The sequence below is a fragment of the Vitis riparia genome, chromosome 18, assembly GCF_004353265.1.
Source record: "Vitis riparia cultivar Riparia Gloire de Montpellier isolate 1030 chromosome 18, EGFV_Vit.rip_1.0, whole genome shotgun sequence".
Lineage (NCBI taxonomy): Eukaryota > Viridiplantae > Streptophyta > Magnoliopsida > Vitales > Vitaceae > Vitis > Vitis riparia.
In genome coordinates, this window is record NC_048448.1 from 3,093,145 (window position 1) to 3,110,435 (window position 17,291).

At 40.0% G+C, this 17,291-nt stretch overlaps 1 protein-coding gene and 1 long non-coding RNA gene across 4 annotated transcripts; both read right to left on the bottom strand.

Annotated features, from left to right (window-relative positions):
• Nucleotides 1-2,999: 2,999 nt before the first annotated feature.
• LOC117906188 (cleavage stimulating factor 64-like) lies at nt 3,000-5,561 on the bottom strand. 2 transcript variants are annotated; one of them, XM_034819154.1, is made up of 4 exons: nt 5,480-5,561; nt 4,849-5,388; nt 4,088-4,423; nt 3,000-3,035 (listed from the first exon to the last, which is right to left on the bottom strand). In XM_034819154.1, exons 1-4 carry the CDS (start codon nt 5,504-5,506, stop codon nt 3,015-3,017), a joined length of 924 nt encoding a protein of 307 aa, XP_034675045.1. In that variant the 5' UTR covers nt 5,507-5,561; the 3' UTR covers nt 3,000-3,014. The 2 variants fall into 2 exon arrangements, with proteins under 2 accessions (XP_034675045.1, XP_034675044.1); XM_034819153.1 differs by lacking the exon at nt 3,000-3,035 and adding an exon at nt 3,066-3,436.
• Nucleotides 5,562-14,721: 9,160 nt separating this feature from the next.
• On the bottom strand, nt 14,722-16,958 carry LOC117907367. Of its 2 annotated transcripts, none has more exons than XR_004649987.1 (3): nt 16,852-16,958; nt 15,673-16,080; nt 14,722-15,443 (listed from the first exon to the last, which is right to left on the bottom strand). It is a non-coding gene; the product is annotated as an uncharacterized LOC117907367 (long non-coding RNA). The 2 variants fall into 2 exon arrangements; XR_004649988.1 differs by lacking the exon at nt 16,852-16,958 and adding an exon at nt 16,770-16,827.
• Between the last annotated feature and the right edge of the window lie 333 nt (nt 16,959-17,291).

A 17,291-nucleotide genomic window follows, 5' to 3' on the forward strand; every position in this document is an offset into this window, starting at 1 on the left:
GAAGAAGGGGTTTAGTCCTAGATGGAGGAAATGGATGAGTGGTTGTTTGTCCACGATATCTTATGCAGTCTTAGTGAATGGAAACGCTAAAGGGTGGGTCAAGGCATCTAGAGGTTTAAGACAAGGCGACCCTAAATCCTTTTTTTTGTTTACTTTAGTTGCAGATGTACTGAGCAGGATGTTATTGAGAGCAGGGGAAAGAAATTCGTTAGAGGGTTTCAAGGTGGGTAGGTACAGAACTAAGGTGTCCCATTTGCAATTTGCAGATGATACCATTTTCTTTTCTAACACTAGGGAGGAAGAATTGCAGACTCTCAAGAGTCTATTGCTAATGTTTGGTCATATTTCTGGGCTTAAGGTTAACCTTGACAAGAGCAATATTTATGGCATCAATCTTGATCGGAATCATCTTTCTAGGTTGGCTGAGTTGTTTGATTGCAAGACTTCTGGTTGGCCTATACTCTATCTGGGTCTTCCTTTGGGAGGGAATCCCAAGGCTTGTGGCTTTTGGGATCCAGTGATTGAGAGGATCTCGAGAAGATTAGATGGGTGGCAAAAGACTTATTTATCTTTTGGAGGAAGGATAACTCTTATCCAATCTTGCCTCACTCACATGCCCTGTTACTTGATTTCCTTGTTTAAGATACCCGCTTCAGTGGCTGCAAAAATTGAGAGATTGCAAAGGGATTTTTTATGGTTAGGGATTGGGGAAGGTAAAAGAGATCATCTAGTTAGTTGGGATGTAGTATGTAATTCGAAGGCAAAAGGGGATTGGGATTTGGGAATATTTCTCTAAGGAATCTCGCTCTCTTAGGGAAATGGTTGTGGAGGTACCCTAGAGAGGGTTCAGCTCTATGGCATCAGGTCATTTTAAGCATTTATAGATCACACTCTAATGGTTGGGATGCTAACACTATAGTCAGATGGTCACATCGTTGTCCTTGGAAGGCTATTGCACAAGCCTTTCACGAGTTTTCCAAGTTTACTCGGTTCGTGGTAGGAGATGAGGAAAGAATTCGGTTCTGGGAAGATTTGTGGTGGAGGGACCAACCTTTGAGATCCCAATATCCAAAACTATTTAGAGTAGTCTCGGATAAAAATATTCATATTTCTTCAATTTTCGGTTCTACTCGTCCTTTCTCTTGGAACTTTAATTTCCGTTGTAACCTTTTTGATTATGAGAAAGAAGATTTAGAAGGCCTCATGCGGTCACTTGATGGTTTGCATCTATCACCTTTAGTTTCAGATGCGAGATCCTTACTTTTATCTTCTTCAGGGCTTTTTTCAATCAAATCTTACTTTCTAGCCTTATCCCAATTTTCTGGTTCTCCTCCAACTTTTCCTACTAAGTTTGTTTGGAATTCTCAAGTCCCTCTTAAAGTCAAGTCCTTTGTCTGGTTAGTGGCACACAAGAAGGTAAATACTAATAACTTACTACAATTGAGAAGACCCTACAAAGCTCTTAGTCCTCATATTTGTAATATGTGCATGAAGAATCAACAGATCATCTTTTCCTCCATTGCTCTTTGACGATGGGGTTGTGGCACAGATTATTTTAGTTAGCCAAGATGGATTGGGTTCCCCCGAGGAGCATCTTCGACATGTTGTCCATCAATTATAATGGTTTTGGTTTATCTAAGAGAGGGATAGTTTTGTGGCAAGCTGCGAACATCGCTTTAATTTGGGTTGTGTGGCGAGAAAAAAATGCGAGGATTTTTTAGGATAAAGCAAGGAATTCAAAGTATCTTTGGGATTCTATTCATTTCCTTGCTTCTCTTTGAGCTTTCTGTTCCAAGGTTTTTAAGGGGACTCCCCTTAATGTGTTACAACTTGACTAGTTAGCGGTGTGCAATTCCAAAGGATTGGTCTAATCTAGAGAGTTTGTTTGTTTTTACTATGTATTTTCTTGTTTTTGTATTCTTGTAGTTTAGTTTTCTTTGGTGGGAGGATTCCTCATCCTTCTCTTGTATTCCTTTTTTCTATCAATATATCCCTTTGTCATTTCCTATTAAAAAAATAATAGAGGCAAAGCAGTGGAAAAAGACAAAAATATAGGGAATAATTTAGGACTAGATCGAATTCTCATCAAAGTAAATCTATAGTTTTTTTTTTTTTCTAATCAGACAAAATTTGTAGTTGTTAACTCATAAAACATATCGTGTATCATTTTTCTATTTTTCTATATCGTGTATCGTAAGTATTTTATATAGTGAAAAAGAAATATAAAAATATGTATATGTGTGTATATCTGTTGAAAGTATGAAGTATAGAGTAATATATAATCAATTTTATGCAAGATAGTAAGATCTAAAGAGTTAAACTATATCATATCACATGAAAACATTGAATGTTAAAATTTTGAAAAGTTTAAATTAACAAAATGACTTTAATATATAGATTCATCACATAATCCACAAAAGCAAACTTCTTCAATTTTTAGCTATAATTTTTAGTTCCAAATTCTAACTAAGTATATACGCTTATTGTGTTGTTAATTGATCCATATATATACACCTTTATAAAAAAAACTAATGTTTTAAGTAAAAAAAATTATTCATTAATCACCATCATTTTCATTGTCAACATTTAAACCATTCAAATAAAAGTTTTCCAATATTCATTGTAAAAAGAAACTTGACTTCTAATATAGCATTTGATAATAAGAAGGTAGTTTTTCATATAAGATTATTTTACTCATTTCTCCTTTTTACGATCAATTTTTAATCTATTGCGTATCGTATATGTATTGTAAGATACACTTTAAAGTAACATACAGATTGCAATACGTATCAATTTCTATAAGAAATGTATCGTACCATTGTTTTATATCATATATCGTAAGTTTTTAACAACTATGCAATCTGGTTAAAGCCCCCACAAGCAGCTCAACTAGCAAGCATTCCTGTTTAGGAATGGAGGTCGCAGGTCCAAATCCGGGGCTTACTCAAAATATTGCTCCTAGGGAAGGAGACATTTATCCTTGGTTCTTCAGTCTTACATAGTGGATGTCCACATTACCAAAAAAATGTTGTGGTCTGTTCAAGTAATTTGTTCAACAAGATCCCAAGGATGAAGATGTCGAATAAATGGAGTAGAAGCATTTGGAAATATATAAGATCAAAAGTATATTTCAAAGTTAAGCCAATAATCATGGTATCAAGTTTTTGAGTCATATGATGAAGCTTTGATAGACAATGAACAAAGCTATAGACAACAAATGACAGTGTGGAAAAATTACTTTGGTTTATGCAGATGTAATTCATACTTAACGAGATTCATGGAAAGATTTAAAAAGCAGAAACTAAGACCTCAATATGTTGTTTTGCTTATAAAATGGAAATGATAGGATTGCATGCATCAGGTTATCAGTTTACCCTAGTCAATGGATATGAGGCAGCATTTGATATTTTGAACTTCTCTTATTCACAGTAACCATCTGATCCCAAAATTGAGCAAAAAGAAAACTTAGAACAAACACTTGCGACTACAAATAACAAACATTAAATTAATGGTTAAACTACCAATTTGACACAAAAGTTTCAGTTATTAGGTAATGAGCCAACAATGTATATCAAGCTGATTGAGATAAAACACTAACACCCCACCTCACGGATAACCATCTTTAAGCTTGCACTTTGGCTTAATAAATGAGGAAGGAAACATCAACATGATGATCTCCCTAAATCAAGGCTCTAATGTCATGTCAAGCTACCAAGTTGACCCTAAAGGGTTTGGAAAACAATGAGGGAGTTTAAGCAGGACTTGAGGAGATAACATCTATATGTATTTGTATGGACTAGACCTTTTTGTATAGTGGAGGAGTTCAATCATATTTTGATCAGGTTTTTGTAATTGTGGGGAGGACTCTTCATTCTGCTAATGTTCTTTTTATCCATAGTTAATACTTCTTTTGTTTCTGATAAAAAAAATTGGACCCAAAACCTTAAGTCATTAGGTACTAAGCCAACAACATATATCAGGTTGATTTGGCTGAAGTCTTAACACTAATCAAGCATAAGCACTGGCCTAATAAGTGGAGAACGGGAAAGCCAGGAATTATTCATATCATAAAATGATAAAACAGTACCTGAGGGGCCTTCTTATCCATGTGTTGCACTTCTTCTGCTTTACTTATTTGGTTTGCAGAGACTGAGCCAATTCCAAGAACTTGGGATGGTCCAGATGCAGGTGCAGAACTGGTAGATAAATTCAAACCCACAGTAGAAAAAGGGGCCCTCCGTCCATCATCCAATTTCACCATTTTTGAAGGGTGATTCATTGGTTCAGAAGTATCACGGGCCATGCTTTTTTTCATAGATAACCCCGAAGGCATGTTTGAATAGGTGTTATTAGTAACTTGAGAAGATCTATCAGCATTGTTATTAGTTGTCTCCGGAATGCTCGAAAATGTTGAGGAGCCAGGCTGTTAGTAAAAAAAAAAAATGAAACAAAAGAAAGAAAGAATGAAAATATGGACACAGGAAAAATAAATATATATTTAATAGAACTAACTAAAACCATTCAAGAAAACAGTATCTATAGCCACTAACTACTACATATTTTGCAGAAGGAAAATAGCAAAAGGCATACTGATTTTTTTCCAGTAATAGAAAAAGTTAGACATGTTTTTCTTAGGTTTTAAATTACCTTCAATAAAACAATAGAATAATTTAGCAAATCTATGGTGACGAAATGATTGAATAATCTCACTAACCAACTAATCTTCTTTTATGCAGCTTATTTTCCTCTCTTATTTTGTTAATCTATGACAAGACCAAAGATGGGAATGCAATCAGGATTATTCTTCCACGAAATAAAGCACGGTTATCACCAAGAGAAGTTCGGCACCTGAAAGCCTGGATCTGGGAATGAAGGACGAGTCATAAGTGTAGGTCGAAGAGTTGCATTTGGAATAACCAGCTGACTATTATGCCCTGAATTTGCAGATCCAAACTGTCCTGGTTGTTGTAACAAAGGGGGTTGCATTTGATGCTTCAAAGAAGAGGAAGATGCCACCTGAATTTGTGGCCTAACAGGCAATTTGGCTGGCGGCTGTGGGCGTACAGATGGAAGCGCCGTAACTCCTGACTGTCCAGCAAATGTGGCTTGTTGTAGAGCTTGGTTGTGGCCTTGGGGTGGAAGCTGAATTTGAGGCTGTGCCGGCTGTTGTGGAAGTGCAGAAAACTGGCTATGAACCAAAGAATTATGAGGCATGGCAGACACTTGGCCTTCTTGTCCTTTGGGCATCAACCCAAGCTGCATCTTGCTCTGTGCAAGAGGGGGTAGCCCACTAAGAGTTTGAACTGCTAGCTGCTGACCCTGTTGACCATCTTGTAACACAGGCTGTGTGGGTGGAACTGAAGCCTGCCGAATATTAGGCATCTGCAACTGCAAGTTCAAAGATTACATAGTATCTGTCATGCAATTCAAGTGTTGAATAATAAATGATCGCACAATAGTTTGAGGTAATGAAACAAACCACTTGAGGAGTCACCATTCCTAGCATTATCTGCGCCTGCAGTGGAAGTTCAACAACTTGTCAGATGAAGTAGTGTGTGGCAAATGTCATCATTAAAATGATGACGATGATGTATATAATATTAATAATGACAATTACAATGATGATGATAATAATCGTAAGTGTGTGGAAAATGTCACAATTTAAAAATAATAAGAAGAAGAAGAAGTAAACAAATAAAATATTAGACATAAACAATGCACAACAAGATAGCATCACTTGAGTAGAAAATTAATGCACAAAAATGAGAATCTAGCCTCCAAAGGAAGAAGAAGAAGTAAACAATGCACAAAAAAATAATATCTCTTGACTAGAAATTTAATGCACAAAAATGAGAATCTAGCCTGCAAAGAACTGATGGATGTTAATAAGATCTTGTGAAATGGAGAATACATTCACAGAAATTAGGTCAGAGATAGTTAGGACTGAGATCTTTGGTGCTGCCTAATAAGGCCTTACGGGAATTACTATTGAGATCCGGTGACAAGCCTGTACTTTCATGGTTTTGTTTTCGTTCATTGCACCAATCTTGTTAGTCCATTTGACAATTGATCCTTATTGAGAGAGACAGTAATAGAGAATTTACTTGTTAACAATAGGCAGGAAATATATCATCACTAACATGTAGAAATCACCCAAAACATTTCTTTTCTGTGGTTTTCTAAAGCTCAGTTTTATTACAAATAGTCACACATATTGGCTTTCTAAAGAGTGCAACTGAAGTGTCAACCCAAACTGATTCAAGGATTCCTTGTGGTGACCCGAACCTGAAGGCCAGGACACCACAGTCATTTCACATGTGAAACCTGAAAGCTTAACATTAAAGTGATCCAACAAGTGAAGTATAGTAATTAAGCTAACAAAAAGTATGAATAAGAAATTTTCATTCCATATTAAAATCCATAAATCAAAATATTACAATTCTCCCAAAAAGTAGCAGTAAAATAAACCACTAATATCCACTTAAATTAGTCTCATCACTAAAGAAATAAAGTAACTTCTCGAGGCCTTCCTACCCATGTCACTCCTTCTCAGAATCAAGTGTACTCGAAAACATTTAATAGGAGTAAGCTTGAAAGCCCAATAAGGGGTAGAGATTGAGTACATTTATTTTTCAAAAATGAAATAGAGAATGTTTGTAACATGAGTACAATCATACGAAATGAACTTGTATTACATGCGCTATTTTTAGAAAGTCTCAAATCAATTTTTTTTATAAACGTGGATATATTAAAAAAATTTCTCATTGTTAACAAAAGTGTTCATCGTAGTGGGATTTATAGAAGTAGCTAATCTTAGAGTTCTTTACATGTTGGTAGGCAAAATCAAAACCAATATAATGGTATACCATAAGTTAGTAACTACCCAACTAACACAATTTTCAAATCATCATTACCCCCATCAAAGGTAATGAAGGTGAACATATTTTCTCTTGTTGACTAAGGCCAGATAACCAGAATGCACATGCAAGACAAAATATAGTCAACTCTCGATATTAATACTTCAAACTTATGTAAACATTTTTCAGAATTTACAGAAGAATGTACTTGGTAATTAAAATTAAAAAAAAAACATTTTTTCACAAAATCCCATTGCATGAGTTTGATAATCCTAAATGAACGAAATTACAGAATTTTCTTATGAAACACCTAAGAAGTTTAAATAATCCTTCAGGCTAAAGTTCCAATAATTGTTATACTTTAAGTATACAATTATTTACTATTGAACCCTATGCCAAGATTAGGTGAATTAATTCATTTAGGGAAACCTCCAATTTCCATCACACCCTTTAACTTGACTTTGTTTTCCTAAAGAATTAACCCAATTTCTTTCCTAAGGAATTTTAGCCTAATGTTTTTTTTCTGGCATCCAACCATCCACAATTTATTTTGCCTTACATGTGCATTATGGTTATCTAGCCCTAGTCAATAAGTGAAAAAATGTTGACCGAGATAATAATGATCTGAAATCCCAATTAGTAAGGTAGTTATTGACCTATAGTATACCATTATATTGGTTCTAGTTCCGTCAACCAACATGTAAGGAACATCTAAGGCTAACCACTTCTATCAATCCCACTATGATGGACACTTCTATTAACAATGAGAAATTTTTTAATATATCCACATTTATAAAAAATTTAAAATTGAAACTTTTTTAAAATAGCACGTGCAATACAAGTTTATTTCATATGATTATACTCATGTTACAAACATTCTCTATTTCATTTTTAAAAAAATAAATGTAATTGATCTCTACCCCTTATTGGGCTTTCAAGCTTACTCCTATTAAATGTTTACAAGTACACTTGATTTTGAGGAGTAACATAGATAGGGAGGGCTCCAGAAGTTCTTTCATTTCTTTGGTTATGAGACTAATTTAATAAGATATTAATGGTTTATTTTACTACTATTTTTTAGGAGAATTGTCATTTTTTGATTTATGGATTTTTATTTTTTTTGATAAGCAAGCTGAATATATATTAAAAAAAAAAAGGCAAATAAGCCTCAAGGCATACAGGAAGTATACGAGACTACCACCCCCTTAACAAAAAAAAAACGACCCAAACCCTATTTGGAGGCTAGCCACTCCAAGAAACCTAAAAGGGAATTCGACTCCATAACCATGTACACTTTAGCCCACCCCCATACATTGTATACAAACGAAGTTTTTAATTTTTGAAAATCCAAAACTCCCCCCTTAAAGGCTAGCCTATTCCTTTCCTTCCAAATAGACCAAAAAATGAATAATGGGATAGCTTTCCACACTTTTTTCCTTTTTCTCCCCACAAAAGAACCTTTCCAACTACTTAGGACCTCCTTTACAGATTTTGGAAAGACCCACTGTACACCACACAACGCAAGAATGATGTTCCACAACCCTTTTGCCACTGTACAATGTATTAGTATATGATTGATTGTCTCCTCTTCACGCCCACACAAAAAACACCGATTAGGTAAATGCCATCCTCTTCTCTGGAGCCTGTCCAGAGTGAGGGCCTTCCCCCAAGTAGCTTCCCAAGCAAAGAAAGCAATCTTGGTTGGAACCTTGTCCACCCAAACATTGCTATGAGGAAAATCCACACCTTGTGAATTTCTCAACACATTATAAGCATTCTTAACTTTAAACAGTCCACCCTCGCCTTTCTTCCAAAAAACCGAATCCTCTTCCGAGTTTACTCTATAATCCCTCAACACGATTAGTAGATTGTCCACCAAGTCCAACTCCCAGTCATTGAAGTCCCTTAGCAGCCTTAAATTCCACCCTCCTTGGCCCCCATTCTGGTCCCAGCACTCCTCCACTGTGATATTTCTGTGGGCAGCCATGGAGAAGAGATTTGGGAAGCCTTGGGACAGCACATAGTTACCGCACCATCGGTCAGTCCAAAACCTTATTCTATTGCCTTTTCCCACCTTGAAGTCCATATTATCCCAACACCAAGTGGACTCCTTCAAGATCTCCTTCCACACTCCAACACCATACACCTCGTTTGCTTTCCTTGTTCTCCACCCAAACTCTTCTTGCCCATACTTGGCCTCAATCACTTTTTTCCAAAGCTCCTCCTTAGCGCACGCAAATCTCCAAATCCATTTTCCAAGGAGAGCTTTGTTCAAGACAGCAATTTTCCTTAGACCCAATCCACCTTTTCCTTTATCCACACATACCTTCTCCCATTGGACTAAATGAACCTTGTTCCCCCCAATGGCTCCACCCCACAGAAAGTCTCTTTGAAGCTTTTCCATCCTTCTTGTCACTGACTTAGGCATACGGAAGACCGACATTTGGTACAAAGGTAAGCTGGACAGCGTACTCTTTATAAGAGTAACTCTCCCTCCTTTGGATAAATATTGACGTTTCCAAAGAGCAAGCTTTCGCCTCATTCTCTCCTCCACCCCATCCCATACGTGAGAGGCCCTATTTGGCGCCCCGAGGGGTAGCCCCAAATAAACAGTAGGCAGCTGCCCCTCCCTACAACCTATTTCAGCCGCCATTTCAGCCACCCCTTCCACCTCCCCTACCGGAATTACCATACTTTTATCCAGGTTAATCTTCAAACCAGAGGCTGCTTCGAACCAGAAGAGGATCCAGCTCAAATGCAACAACGCCTCTTTCTTTGCCTCGCAAAAAATAATTGTGTCATCCGCGAACAGGAGGTGAGTAATGTTGACAGCCTGCTCTCTTCCTCTCCCTATCCTGCAGCCTTGGAAGAAGCCCCCTTCAGCAGCTCTTGTGATAAGCACGCTTAGAACTTCCATTCCCATGAGGAATAAGTAGGGGGAAAGAGGGTCCCCTTGCCTTAATCCTTTTGAACTTGAGAAGAACCCCGCTGGAACCCCGTTCACCAGCACTGAATACTTGACAGTGGAGATGCAACTCCACATCCATCCTATCCATTTTGATCCGAATCCCATCTTTTGCATGACCTTTAGTAAGAAATGCCAATTGATGCTATCATACGCCTTCTCGATGTCCAATTTACATATTATACCTTTCTCTCCCCTTTTTTGCCAAGAATCTATAGCCTCATTTGCGATTAAGGAGCCGTCAAGGATTTGTCTCCCTTTGATGAAAGCGTTCTGATCAGGGGAGATCACCTTTCCTATGACTTTTTTAAGTCTATTGGCCAGCACCTTAGCCAATAATTTGTATAAGCCCCAATCAAACTGATTGGCCTGTAGTCTCTTAAATCCTCCACCCCTCCTTTCTTCGGCAGCAGCACCAGGAAAGTGTGATTCAGACTCTTAGTGAAAGAGTTCTGATCATGGAACTCCTTGAAAAAGCCCAAGATGTCCTCCTTGACAACCTCCCAGCAGCTTTGCCAAAAAGCCACTGTGAATCCGTCCGGTCCCGGGGCTTTATCCCCATTCATCCCCATTAAAGCTGCATGGATTTCAGTCTCAGAGAAAGGGTTCTCAATGCCTATTGCTTCTGAAGGACTGATCTGTTTCAATGAGAGACCTCCTATGTCCGCCTTCCACCCCGAGTTTTCCGATAGTAGCTGCTGATACGCACTTGCTATACCTTCCCTCATATCTTGTTCCTCTGTGAATCTCACCCCATTTATCTTGATTTTAGCCATGGCATTGACTCTCCTACGGGCATTGGCCATGCGGTGAAAGAACCCCATGTTCCTATCCCCTTCCCTTAACCATATTTCTCTTGATAGCTGTCTCCAATGCACTTCTTCCAACGACACCCACTTTGCATAATTCTCTTTAGCTTCTTTTTTGTGGCCCAGCTCCTCCTCTGTTAGGTTTCTCTCTTCTTCCACTGAATCCCATCTCTCCACTTGCTGGAGAGCTTCAGCTTTGTTTTTCTCTAATCTTCCAAAAGCCTCCTTATTCCAAATTTTTAATCTATGTTTCAGCCCCTTCATCTTAGTCGCTAATCTGTAGCTCGGTTTGCCACTGACCTCTATCCCTTGCCACCACCCCTCAATCAGCTCGTTGAAACCTTCGGCTTTGAGCCACATATTTTCGAATTTAAAGGGGGACGGGCCTCTCCTTATTCCACCACCCTCTAACAGAATCGGGAAATGATCCGAAGTTGGACGTGGCAGTCTTCTTTGGTGAACCCTACTGAATTGGTCTAGCCAGCTAGGAGTCGCTAGAAATCTATCCAGCCTGGCCCGCGATTGATTATTATGCCCCCCGCTCCAAGTGAAAGAACCCCCTTGTAAAGGGATATCAACCAGCCCAAGGTCATCTATAATCTGGGCGAACCTCCTCATAGTTGAAGTAATCCTCCCAATTCTATTTCTTTCAGCTTGGAACAGCGTTGTATTGAATCTCCTCCTAAGCACCACGGCTCCCCCCATATCCCTCTGATTGCCCCAAGCTCCTCCCACAAACATTCCTATCTTCTCTGGAAAAAGGTCCGTAAACCCCGTGAAAACCCAGAATGCTCCATCTTCCTCATTCCTGAATCTGCAGGAGATGGAGAATTGTCCCTCTTCCACCCCCACCATCTCCAAAGAACACTTGTCCCAACAAATCAACACGCCTCCTGCCGTCCCCGTAGCATTCAAAACCTTCCAATCAAGAAATCTCCCCGACCCTAAGCTCCTCACCACCATATCAGTCATCTCCTGTACCTTCGTTTCTTGAATACAAAAAGATCCACCTTATGTTTTCTGATAACTGATTGATAATTCTCCTCTTGGAACTATCATTCACTCCCCTCACATTCCAACTCAAAATTTTTACAGTCATTGGATACTTGCGTACTGGTTCCCTCTGCCCTGAATAGGGCCTTTTTTCTTAGAATCCCCCTTATAGTTAATAGAGCACTCCAATCTCTTGAGCTCTCTTTCAAACCTTGAAGACTCCAACAGTCCTTTTCCTACAATCTTTTCCTTCCTTTTTCTGATTTTGCCCAGGAAACTCAAAATTTCCTTCTCCAGGCCTTCCGTAGAAAAGCCTAAAAAATGGCTGAATTTGATCAGACTGCTCTCCTCCCAATTCAGGTGCTCTTCCTTTCTGCCCTCTTGGAACTCCATCTGATCTGCTTTCCACCCCAAACTTCTTTCCAGAGGGTCAGTACTGTTGACCTCAACCAAATCCCAACAGCCGTCCCTTCTCTCTAACAATTCTGCTTCATTTGGTCTTTGTGGCCCACTTCCAATCAGAACCCCCTCCATGCGAACCCCAGAATGGTCGTAACCCTCCCTTACCGGAGACCGACCAAAACAAAAAGAGTTAGAGGAAGAAGACCCTTGAGCCCTGAGACCCCCCACATTTACATCTAAGACATACCTCTCTGCTTCTTCCTCTAACATCTTATCTGCTCTCTGATACTTTGAGTCCGTCTGATATTTTCTCACCATTTCCTCCTCTCTGCATCTTATGAATTCGCAGTCCCTATTGTCGTCCTTGTTGCCGTTGGATCCAGAAGAGAAGATACTTAAGAGTGGCCCAACATCCACTGAGGGAGACTGGATGTTTTTCCTTTTTTGGTGTAGGCCCAGCCCAGTGACAGCGCCCCGCCCCAGCCTTTTAATTGAAAGCGGCCCATTCTGATCCCCCTTTGGATCTTCACGGCCTGGTGTTAAAGAGAGTCCACAGGCCCAATCCCTCCCCTTGCTTGAGCCCGCAGGCCCAGAATACGAACCAGTCCTCCACAAGCCCACTTGCAGCTGAGGACCCTCCGCTGCAGAGCCCACTCCCTGCGTCAGGCGGCCCGTCCCATCCACTGACTGCTGCTGCGCCTCGAACCCAGTGCACACCGACTCCTCCACTCTCGGCCCGGCGCGTGGGGCTTCATCACCCCTACCCTCACCACTGTATCGATCCCTCAGCTCTCGTTTCCTTCCCTTTTCCAACCTTAGTGTCGGAACCAACTCCCACCATAAAGAAAGGGAGTATGACATCCCTTCAACCCCTAACACCAACGAACCAGGGGTGTTCTCGCCGTCGGAGCGGATCAGAATCCTCGCCCACTGCAAATCCTCCAATCTCTCCGTCTTTGGGTCGACGTCTAGAAACCCGCCGCAAGCGTCTCCCACCCTTCTCAGCACCGACGACACCCAAAGCGATATTGGAAGCCCCACTATTCTCACCCACACTTCCCTTCTTACCTCTCCTTCTTCCATACACCCCGATCTTGGATTCCATCTCTCTAGATCCACTTGAACTCCTCCCACCTTCTTCTGACCAGAAAGGTGAACCCTTCTTGCTTCTTCTTCGAACTCGAATTCCAATAGAGCACGTCCTCTTCCCATACTCGCAATCCCCATTTTGCCTTTCAATCTCCATGCCTTCGCCATTTCCCATCCCAAATTTTCCAGGTCTTCCTCTTTTGTTTTGCTAGGTTGCCAATTTCCAATCAAACAATGATCCAATCTGCTGATGTTTCTATTTAGCTCCTCCCGAGCCACTTCCACCCTGAGGATATTGGACTCCAAATTCCCCCAGCCCTTCACCGTGTCCGCAAATGACCTTCCTCTTGCCATTTCCGACCGCGGCCTTCCCGCTGTCCCCTCTTCTTCCTGTTGCACCTTTTTGCCAACAAGGATATCCATCTGGCGAATAGTCTCCACCATCGCCGTCCAACCTCCTTTGGCCCCTTTGCCCTTCGGGATACAAATGCTGTATCTCTTCAGTTCCACATCGACTACCCCTAACCGCAAAAAGCAGCCCGCCCTGTTATAGGCGCGCACGAGAAAGAAGCTTCGCCCTTTCTCCTTCCATCCCTTTTCCCAACTTCCTACCTTCTCTTCCTTAATGCACTGCAATAGACCTTCCATGAAAATCCCTATACTGTCCGGCCCCAATCGCACCCAAGACGATACCCCATTCTTGCTTTCCGTTATGATTAGGGTTTTTCCTCCCCTTTCCACCATTTCCAACTCAAATGTCTTGGATTCCACCCCGAACTTGCTCGTCTTCCTCTTCTTCCTGTTTTCTGCGCGACGCGCACTCCCATCGCTGGCTATCTCTCTCACCCCCTCGCTCTTAAACTCTCCCACACTCTCTCCCATAAAGCCAATCAGCATAACCTTCAAGACATTTGAGATAAATTCCTAAAGAATTAGTAGCAATGGAGGCAGAACAATTGACAATGGCAACCATTTTGGGGACCTGGTGAGGCCTTTATTCTGATGGATATAGTTGTAGCCATGTAGGGGCATTGGAGGTGGCAACAACACTGCAGGTGGTCTTTGAGGTGGTAATCACAATGGAACCATGGTGGCAACAAAGGTACTTGCAGTGATTGATGTAGCAGCAGTTGTGTTGGAGAGGCAATATTATAGTGAATATGTTGGCAGTGGTGGTGGTGTTGATGGTGGCAACAACAGTGGTGTGGCCGTGGTGATGGCAGTGGTCAGACTGGCAACAGTGATGGAGTATGGAGGAAGTGGGGGACCTGGTGATAAAGGTAGTGATGGAGTATGTGATAGTGGTGGCGGTGGCAGCAACAGTATGAAATGGTGGTTCAAACAATGGTGGTGTCTTTATCAAGAGTTAAGAGACTTAGACTTAGGCATGGGCTTTCTAGAGGTTTTAATTGATTGTGACATGTTTCATGACCCATGCACATAATTTCAGTCAAAAAATAATCCTTCAAGAAAAATTTATCAATCCAACATAAATAGAACATAATTCACCAAAAGCCCATTCCCGACTTGACTAGCTAAATCAAACTTTTTGTTAAGGATAAATTATCTATTTTAATGCATTCCCACCAAACAGATCCTGACTCTCTTTTTTTTTTTTGATAAGTAAAGAAAATTCATTTATAAAGAGACGCCAAAGGAGCGACTCAGGGAATACAACCTATGCAAAGTATACAAACCTATACACCCACCACCAAAAGAGGCCAAAGACAAATAAGAGACCCAACAACCAAAAGACCCAAAAACCTTACAATGATCCCAACCAATCTATAAAATTCACCAAAGTTTGAGGGCATTCTATTATAAACAGCTTTGCCTCAGACCAAAGTGAGCATAAAAAGGAATATTTCAATCTCTGTATTGATATTTCATCATCCTTGAAAGCTAATCGATTTCTTGCCTTCCAAACCGTCCAAAAAATATGCAGGGGAGCCGCTCTCCACACTTTCCTGTGTTTCTTGCCAACAGAAGAAGTCTGCCAACTAAGCAGAGTCTCTCTAACTGAACACGGCAGCACCCAAGACACCCCAAACAAAGAAAAAAGCAACTCCCATAAGCCCTTGTTTTTGAGCAGTGGAGAAGCAGATGATCTATGGTCTCCTCCTTTTCAATACACATGAAACATCTATTTGCCAATGACCGACTCTCTTTGCAAACAATTCAAAATAAAGTACAGAATTATTAGGTTGAACTGCTGAAAAGCAAAATGTTATTCATTACATCCCCACCTTGATAAGGAATTATATATCACATGCACAAATGGTTGTTGATCATCACATGTCATCCGGGATCTCTTAACACCTGTTACAGCTAGCATATCCAAATTATGGAAAACACGAAATCAGAAATAGATAACATGGTCATTGCTGACACCATGATATAACATGGACTCCACATTTACTTCTATGGTGATTATATTGCAGACAACTTAGGTTCTAATCCAGGGCCGATTCTACACCAACATTTCAAAATTTTATTGATAATAGCACTGAAAATGGATAAGGAAAAGCTGAGAATATCTATGGTAAAAAAAGGATACAGCTACCATCTATCTTATGGCTGCTAAAAACTTCCTTTTGGAGAATCACATCATTATTGCCACCATGCACAATGGATTCAATCCCAGTCATCTTCTCAGCAATGGTAACAGTTTCTACCAATTCAACATTCCCCTGCAAAGGCGGCGGTTTATCAACTAAATCTTCCTCAGGGTATTTTCTTTGGGTGTGCTGCTTATCTAAATTTCTGATTTCACCCTTAGCCTGTTTCACATTCTCCTTATTGAAGACGCCATCCTTAACTTCATCATTCAATGCATGGAGTTCAATAAAATCCTTGTTGCCCATAATTTGGTACTCAAACCAAGAAAGCCCTGTTTCAACAGGACCTGTGCTTTTACAAATATAAAAAATTTGTATCACAATTTTTACCACCCTCTGAAAGCACTCTGCATAATCAACCACCGTCAGTGGAGTACACAACCAAGTAGGTATCAAGTTCAATGAAGGTGATAAAAAAAACAACAGTACCCAAACCTTGTTTTTTTTTCTTTTTTTCTTTTATTTTTCCTGTTTCTTTAGAGAAACATGTCTGCTGGCAGATCAAAATTCACTCCAATGAAAAACATCTGATGAGTCAAAAAGATATTCATAATAAAAATTCATAGAATATTTTAGTTTCCATTCAAAACATTAAAGCTACTAGGTTGGGCTCAATATTAAACATAATAATTACCATTTCTATGTACACAAGGCAGCAAAAGATGACCTCATGAACACCTCTGTGAAACAAAACCCCTACAATGCATCTACAATAATTACAAACATATCACTCTAACCACATGCTGCTTCATTAGCATTCTGGAATTACTTTTCTTGCTTCCAAAGCAAACTTTTGGTTTCCAAAGCAAGAAAAGCACTGCCAAAATGCTAAACCAAACAACTCCTTAATCATTCATTTGTTTCCAAGAGAGAAACGAACAAGATTCCCATTGAGTAATTAAAAACTATTCATTCAAGCAATTCAATCACGAAAAGAAGAAACAAAAACGAGAAAAAATCAAAGCAAAACGTAAGCTAGGGTTTCTAGAAGGGACGAAACTTCAAGTCGACAAGTGAAACCACGAGTTAACCCTACCATTCAAACAATCCAATTGCGCTCAACCCAGAGAAGGAAGAAGAAAATTTCGAACGAGTTTTGAGAAGTGGCTGGATCGTACCTTGGAGCGGAAAAGCGTTGTGAATTTTGAAGTGAGAAATCGCCCGCCAACCTCACTGGAATGACTTCTGGATGGAAAGAGAAGCCGAACAGCAGAGGAGGAGGAGGAATTGGTGGGCCAAGTTACATGGGAGTCCACCGTAGGGGACTGTACGGAGATGACGGTCTGCCCTAGATCGAGAAGACCGTGTGGAAGATGGAATCACGGAAATTTGATAACGCGCACTGAGAAGTAGAGTAGTGAAATCACAGTCCAATTAGATCAATTTCTCGTCTCTTCGCTTTCCCGAAAGACCCTCGCCTGTCTGGAGTGCAATAATGGTACAATCTGTAATTGTTGCAAAATTTGTGTTATGTATATATTAATGTTGTTATGCTTTTAGAGATTCTTTTTGTCCATTTTTGCAAAATTACAATTATAGTATTATTTCCATTTTTAAT